The 8703-nt window shown below is 37.0% G+C and overlaps 1 protein-coding gene across 1 annotated transcript; it reads right to left on the reverse strand.

Moving 5' to 3' along the window:
- LOC100951839 lies at window positions 1-1770 on the reverse strand. Its single transcript, XM_003801902.1, has one exon. It carries the CDS (start codon window positions 1768-1770, stop codon window positions 1-3), a length of 1770 nt encoding a protein of 589 aa, XP_003801950.1.
- Window positions 1771-8703: the final 6933 nt, after the last annotated feature.

Raw genomic sequence — 8703 nt, forward strand, 5'->3', positions numbered from 1 at the left:
TTAGTATTCTTTAATAAATGTTTTCTTTTGGTTAGCTTTTACAATGTCATCAGGAGATGGTGATTTGAAGTCAAATGGTGTTATTGCTGCAAGAGGACTTATTTCTTTGTCCTTTATGTCTTGAACTTGTCTACTATAAAGGAAAGTCTTATACAGGTCAAAGGTGCGTCGCTTGCAGCTTTTCGGTGGGTAACGAAGACACAAAGTTGAAGCAAAAGCTGAAGGTCTAGCAGCAAGGGTCTTGGTCCAAGAGAGAGAAAAAGGTGGTTTCCTAGTCAAAGGGCCTTTATTGTTTTTCTTATTATCCTTAGGAAAATTGAATTTTTTCCCTAACTTTGAACCTGAAACTTTAGTTCCTGATGGTGGAGCAACTGATTGGTTTACTAAAGGCTTTGGGGCAAAATCTGTGGTTTTTATAAGGACACTAAGATCAATATCTGAATCTATTCCAGAAGACTTCATTTCAGATAAACTGAGCTCAAAGGAATCTTTCCTAATCGGAGCGTTGTCTACAGCAATTGTTTCTGCAATCAAATCAGAAAGTGACACATTCTCAAGGTCTCTTGTGGGAGAAGCTTTATGAAATGCCAAAGATGACAGAGATCCTGTTAATTCTGATACTCCATCTGAAGACTGAGACCAATTTGCCAGGTGTGACAGGGGAAAGGATCCCAAACTTAAATCTGTAAAACTGGCAGATGACTGGTTACAAAGATCAGATAAAGTGAAGCATTGGCTTAGATTGTTTTCTTTGTGGTCCTGAAACAGTTCAGCTAGGGATGGGTTTTCACGATGAAAAAACTGCAAGTTGTCATTATTTAAAATGTAATTCTTGGCATTTTGTTCACCTAAAGAAACACTTCCAATTTCAGTCTTTTTACTAGCATTTAAATTATCAAGAGTTGTATTTTCCAATGAGCTAGTTAAGTGCAAAGAATTATTTGAACTTCCTAAGCTGTTTTGTACTGGAATGCTTTGGAAATCAGATAGTGAATTATTTTGAACAAATAAAGAATTATTCGGTCTTGTGCTCTTTATCATTAAGGACTTTAAATCTGGTATTTCTTTGAATGCAGAATCATCTTTGGAAACACATTCAGATGCATGAGGTCTTAACAAATCAGCATCTAGGTCCTTTGAAAGTAGAGTTCCCAGACTATCTGTGGGTGATAATCTGACTGATCTCTGACTTTTACAAGAATCTCTTGGTATATCATGAATTAAGTCAGCTAGTGAAAAGTCTTTTGTTAACTTACGTGATTCTAGTTTCTTTTCACTTTTAGGTCTGTTACGTTTCTTTTTTCTATGATGTAAATAGTGACTCGGAACTGATGAATTATGACATCCATATTTTGCTACTGAGCTAGAAAAATCAAAGGGTTTCCTGTTGCAATCCAAATGATTTGCTGATTGAGGATAAGAACTTTGAATCTTATCGGCTGAAATGTCAGAGGAAGAAAATAAGACTCCCTTTTCTATCCTTCTTGTAGATACTGTTTCCTCACTCTTGTCCTTCAAATTCTGCACATTATCTTGTTTCAGAACCATGGACAAAGCCTTCTGCACATCAAACTTGTTCTTCAGAACTGCTTCAATCAGTATTTGATCTGGCACAGCATCACCAAGTACCTCTCTCATGTGATCAAGGCATGAATAAAGTTGAGCTGTTGATGGAGAAATACAATAATCATCCTCTACAGACTGGCCATAGAGATCATCTTCAAAATCTTCATGGTAGTTATAGCCACGGACATTCCGATGCCGGGCCATGGTGGCAGAGAAGGCATTTGCCTCAGTCCCTTCCAAAACACTCTGTTTAGACACCGATAAGGCGCCAACCGTGGCCTGAACACCACACAGGCGCCATCTTGGCTTCCGGCAGGCCTCTACTAGGAGTGCCTGTGTACGCAATAACTTAACTACGCGTGTGCGCGCGCACACGCGCGCGATGACTTATCTACGCATGCGCAATGACTTTTCTATGCACGCGGGATGACTTATCTACGCACTACGTGACGGCAACCTCTCAGGGTCTTATGTATACTACTGAAACTAATTTGATAGTAATTTGAACTAGACCAATATTAGTATGTTAATTGTGGCTGGGCAGGATGGCTCACATCTGTAATCCTAGCAGTCTGGGAGGCTGAGGTGGGTGGATTGCTTGAGCTCATGTGTTCGAGACCAGCTTGAGCAAAAGTGAGATTCTGTCTTTACTGAAAATAGAAAAACTGAGGCATGAGGATCACTTGAGCACAAGAGTTGGAGGTTGCTGTGAGCTATGACACCACGGCATCTACCCAGAGCTACAGCTTGAGACTCTGTCTCAAAAAATATATATGTTAATTATGATTCTCAGGAAAACCACTCAGTAACTAATTAAAGTATAGTGAAAGAAATTGGAAAGTAATCAAAACGCAACACTACTAAAAAATGAATTATACAGAAAAGGAGTCAATGATGGATCAATTGAACAAAACCCACATAAGATATAGAAAACTAAGCATTAAAATGGTGGAATTAAGTCCTATTTGGCAGTAATTACATTAAAATTAAATGAATTAAATTTGCTAATCAATGTTAGTAAAGATTAACAGATGGATGAAAAATATGGTCCAATTATGTGCTTTCTGCAAGAGGTTCACTTCAGATTCTATGACAGAAATAGATTCAAAGTAAAAAGATGGAAATATATATTCCATGCAAACAGTAATCAAAGGATTGCTGGAGTGGCTTTACTAATATCAGACAAAATAGACATTAAGACAAAAAATGGGGTGGTGCCTGTGGCTCAAAGAAGTAGAGTGCCTGCCCATATGCTGCAGGTGGCAGGTTCAAACCCAGCCCTGGCCAAAAACTGCAAAAAAAAAAAAAAAAAAGAAAAAGACAAAAAATGTCATGCAAGACAAAGATACTTATATATTGATAAAATGGACAAGAAGATACATCAAAAAGATGTAATAGTTATAAACATATAAGTACTTAATAACAGCCTGAAAACACATAAAGCAATAACTGACAGAATTAACGTGAGAAATAGGCAGTTCAAAAATCATAGAGACTTCAAAACCCCACTCTCAACAATGGACACAACAGCTAAGCAAAAGGTCAATATGGAGGGTGGTGTCTGTGGCTCAGTGAGTAGCACCTGTAGTCCCAGCTACTTGGGAGGCTGAGTCAAGAGAATCACCTAAGTCCAAAAGCTTAAGGTTGCTGTGAGCTGTGACATCACAGATCTCTACTGAGGGTGACAAAATAAGACTCTGTCTCTTAAAAAAAAACAAAATAAGAAAAGAGAAAAAAGGTCAATATGTAAATAGAGGACATGAAAAACACTAAAGGAACTAAAAAAATAAGAGCAAACTATATCCAAAGCAAGAGAAAGGAAGAAAATAAAGATCAGAGTGGAGATGAACAAAATAGGGAGGAAAATATTGGAAAAAATCAAAAGTGGTTCTTTTGAAAAGGTAAGAAAAATCCATGAATATTTAAATAGTTTGATACAGAAAAAAGAGAAGATTCAAACTATAATTAAGAATGAAAATGAGAACATTAACACAGACCTTAAAGCAATAAAAAGGATTATATGATAATACTATGAACAGTTGCATGCCAATAAATTAGATAACCTTTAGGCAGGTGTGGTGGTTCATGCCTGTAGTTCCAACTATTTGGGAGGCTGAGGTGGGAGGATCATTTGAGCCCAGGAATTTGAGTATGTAGAGAGCTATGATCCTTTCACTACACTCCAGCTTGGGTGACAGAGTGGGACCCTGTCTCTAAACAAAGAAACAAATAATAAATTAGATAACTTGTGTGTTTCCTAGAAACACACAAACTATTAAAACTAACTTAAGAAGAAATAGAAAATCCAAAGAAGACTATTAATATAATAAGTAGAGAGATAGAATTGATCCTTATAAAACTTCCAAAAATTAAAAGCTGGCCAGGTGCAGTGGCTCATGCTTGTAATCCTAGCATTCTGGAGACCAAGGCATGTGGATTGCTTGAGCTCAGGAGTTCAAGACCAGCCTGAGCAAGAGTGAGACACCATCTCTAAAAAATAGGTGGGCATTTTGGTGGGTGCATGTAGTCCCAGCTACTCCGGAGGCTACAACAAGAGAATTGCTTGAGCCCTTGAGTTTGAGGTTGCCATGAGTTATGATGCCACAGCACTCTACCGAGGGAGACAAAGTAAAATTCTGTCTCAAAAAAAAAAAAGCAAAGCCTAGGGGCATAAGGCTTCAGTCATGAATTCTATCAAGTGTTTAAAGAATCAATGTCAATCATCTTATTACATTTGGGCTCTATAGCAAAAACTATAGATTGAGTAGTTCATAAACAATAGTAGTTCATAAACTTATTTCTCACAGTTTTGGAGGCTGGGAAGTAAGTCCAAAGTCAAGGCACTGGCAGATTTGGTGCCTTTTCTCTGTGTCCTCATGTTGGAAGAGAGAGGGTTACTCTCTGGGGCTCTATTCTCATGACCTAATCACCTCCCAATCACCCCATTTCCTAAAAGCATCACACTGGTGATTAGGTTTCAACGCATGAATTTGGGGAGTACACATTCAGACCACAGCACATACACATTTAAAGGAAAATTAACACTCTTCTCAAACTCTTCCAAAATATAAAATGGGAAGGGGCATTTCCTAACTCCTGTGAGGTTCATTTTATCCTGAGAGCAATACAGACCAATATCTTGGAATGTTATAGATGTAAAATTTTACAAATTTTTCAAACTGAATCCTGCAGCATATTAAAGGATTGTATATCATGACTACATGCAATTCATCCAAGAAATTACACAACATAATACACCATATTAAGAGAATGATAAAAACACATATAATCATACAAATTGATGCAGAAAAAAAACATTTCACAAAATCCAACACTTTTTTTTTTGAGAAAAACTACTCAGAAAACTAAGAATAAAAGAGAAATCTTCAATATTATAAAAGGCATTAGTGGAAAACCCAGAGCTAGCATCATACTCAATGGTGAAAGATTAAAAGCTAGTGCTCTGAGATCAGAAAGAAGAAGATGATTTCTAAAAAAAAAAAAAGAGAGAGATGATGTCTGTTTTCTACACTGGTATTCAACATTGTACTGGAAATTCAAGCCAGAACGATCAGGCTAAGAAAAAACGGTCATCCAAATTGAAAAAGAAGAAATTAGGGGAGGAGGGAGGAGAATTGGTGTGTTCCCACTTAGTGGGCACAGTGTAAGGGTATCTGGCAAACTTCATTGTTGTGGGACACAACTACAACAGTGATTTTACTTAACAAATGCAAACATTGTAACCTAATCATTTGTAGTCTCATATTAATCTGAAATCAAAAAAGATTGATTCATAGATGGTATTACTTTATATATGGTAACTGTAAAGAATAAAAAACAAATTATTAGAGCTAATACACAAATTCCAACTATTAGAGCTAATACACAGATTCAGTAAATTTTCAGGGTACAAGTGAACATAAAATATAAATTGTATTTCTACACACTAGCAATGAATAATCTGAAAATGAAATTAAGAAAACCATTCAATTTTTGGTAGCATTAAAAATGATAAAATTCTCAAGAATAAATTTAACCAGAGAGGTACAAAATATACTAAAAACTTGAAAATGGTGCTGGTACCATAAGGACACTTGCACTAGACTGTTTATCACAGCTCAATTTACAACCGCCAAAATTTGGAAATACCCTAAATTCCCACCAACCCAGAAATGGATTAAAAAGCTGTGGTATATGTACACCATGGAATACTATTCAGCCATTTAAAAGATGGAGGCTTTATACCTTTTGTATTAACCTGGATGGAAGTGGAACACATTATTCTTAATAAAGCACCAGAAGAATGGAGAAGCAAGTATCCTATGTACTCAGTTCTGATATCAGGACAATGAATGACCTGGTACATGGTGGGGAATGGGGAAAGGGAAGAGCAGAGAGAGGCAAGAAAGGGGGGGGGTCAAGGTGTGTGACACAACTTTTGGGGGTGGGACACAATTATAAGACAGACTTTACCTAACAAATGCAATCAGTGTAACCTGGTTCTTTGTACCCTCAACGAAGCCCCAACAATATAAAAAAAAAAATGGTGCTGAAAGAAATTAAAGACTAAAGGGAAAGATAGCTTGTGTTTCTGGCTTAGAAAACTTAATATTGGTAAGAAGGCAACACTACCCAAAGTGTTCTATAGATGCAATGCAATCCCTATCAAAATCTCAATGGCTTTGAAAAAATAGAAAAATCACCCCTTAAATTCATATGGAGTTGCAAGAGATCACAAATAGCCAAAACAATCTTGAAGAAAGAAGAATAAATTAGAAGGCCAGGCACAAGGACTGACTCATGCCTGTAATCCTAGCAGTCTGCGAAGACAAGGCAGGTGGATTGCTTGAGCTCAGGAGCTCACCATCCTGAGCCAGAGTGAGACCCCATCTCTAAAAATAGCCAGGTATTGTGGTGGGAGCCGGTAGTCCCAGCTACTTAGGAGGCTGAGGCAAGAGAATCACTTGAGCCCAAGAATTTGAGGTTGCTGGGAGGTATGACCCCTCAGCACTCCACTGAGGGTGGCAAAGTGAGACTGTCTCAAAAAAAAAAAAAAAGAATAAATTCGGAGGACTCATACTTTCCAATTTCAAAACATGCTACATAATCAAAACAATGTGTTATTGGCATAAATGTATACCTCTATGGTCAACTGATTTTTGACAAGGGTGCCAAGACTATCAAATGAGGAATACATAGTCTTCATTAGATGGTTCTGGAATATCCACATGCAAAAGAATGACGTTGGACCCCAGCCTTATGCCATACATAAAAATTATTACAAAATGGATCAAAGAATTAAATATAAGAGGCAAAACTATAAAAGTCTAAATCTTTGTGACCTTAGATTAGTCAATGGTTTCTCAAGTATGAAAGCAAAAGCACAAGGAACAAAATTTATTTTATTTTATTTTTTGAGACAGACTCTCAAGCTGTTGCCCTGGGTAGAGGGCTGTGGTGTCATAGCTCACAGCAACCCCAACTCTTGGGCTTAAGTGATTCTCTTGCCTCAGCCTCCCAAGTAGCTGGGATTACAGGGGCCCACCGCAACGCCCAGCTATTTTTTTTTTTTTTTTGGTTGTAGTTGTCATTGTTGTTTGACGGGCCTGGGCTGGATTCGAACCCACCAGATCCCGTGTATGTGGCTGGCCCCCCAGCTGCTTGAGCTATAGGCACCGAGCCTAAGGAACAAAATTTTAAAAATCAACAAATTGGACTTCATCAAAATGTAAAACTTTGTGCTTCAGTAAAAAGACAACCCACAGGATGGGAGAATATACTTGGAAACCTAACAAGGGTCTACTCTCCAGAATATACACAAGCTCTTACAACTCAACAAGAAGAAAAACAACCCAATTAAAGTGAACAAAGAAATAGATATTTTTCGAAGAATATATACAAATAGCCAATAAGCATATGAAAAGATGCTTAAAATCATTAGTCGTTAGGAGAATGTGAATCAAAACCACAATCAGATTCCACTTCTCTAGCATGGCTGTAATTTTAACAAAATAAAATTTGGCAAGGATTTGGAGAAATGAGACCCCTCCTGCATTGTTGGTAGGACTGTAAAAAGGTGCAGCTGTTGAAAAGTTAGTTCCTCAGTAAACATAGAATTATCATACAGCAATTCCACTTCTAGGTATATATTAGAGAGAATTGGAAATATATGTCTACACAAAAACTTGTACACAAATAGCAGCATTATTCACAGCATCCAAAAAGGGGAAGCAACCCAACTATCAATTATTCAGTCATAAAAATGACTGACATAGAGATACGGGATACAGTGTGGATGAACCTTAGAAACATCATGCTAAGTGAACGTAGCCAGACACAGAAAGGTCATGTATTGTATGATTCCATTTACATGAGATGTGTAGAACAGGTGAATCTATAGATTTATGTACATTGTTGATTTATGTGAAATGTAGATTAATGGTTGGCAAGGACTGGGGGTAGGAAGGAATGAGAGTGGCTGCTTTATATAATAGTTATGAATACTTTACATAGTGATGAAACGTTCTGGAATTGGATAGTGGTAGTGGTTGTATAGTATTATGAACATATATTGTATATATTTCTATCACATAGTTGGTGTTTTTATTAATTTGTAGGAACTTTTTATATATAGTGGATATCAATCCTTTTGTTTTTCAGGCTGCAAATATTCTCTCCTGTTCTTTCTCCTGTACTCTAAGTTTCTTTGTGTGATCTTTTTCTGTGCAGAAGTTGAAATTTTCTACATATTATGATCTGTTAAGTTTTTCCCTTATGACTTTTGAATTTGAATCTTAAGAAGGTATTTCCTACCACAAGCTTATAAAAATGTTTTCAGCTTTTTCCTCTAATGCTATCGAGCTTTATTTATTTATTTATTTATTTATTTATTAATTATTGCAGTTTTTGGCTGGGGCTGGGTTTGAACCCACCACCTCTGATATACAGGGCCAGAAGCCTACTCCTTTGAGCCACAGGCGCTACCCTGAGCTTTTATTTTTTAATGCAGTTTTAAAAAGCATCTGGAATTTTTTGTGTGTTTGGCATGGAGTGAGAACTTAATTTTTTCCCCAAATGGCACCACATAATTCATCAAATAATTCATGCTTTCCCCACTGATTTGAAATACTGCCAGTA

The sequence above is a fragment of the Otolemur garnettii genome, unplaced genomic scaffold, assembly GCF_000181295.1.
Source record: "Otolemur garnettii isolate 467f Iridium unplaced genomic scaffold, OtoGar3 scaffold00224, whole genome shotgun sequence".
NCBI classification, from domain to species: Eukaryota; Metazoa; Chordata; class Mammalia; order Primates; family Galagidae; genus Otolemur; species Otolemur garnettii.

Excerpts from the sequence above, each read along its gene's own strand:
- LOC100951839 (XM_003801902.1), bottom strand. The coding sequence starts at position 1,770 with ATGGCCCGGCATCGGAATGTCCGTGGCTATAACTACCATGAAGATTTT.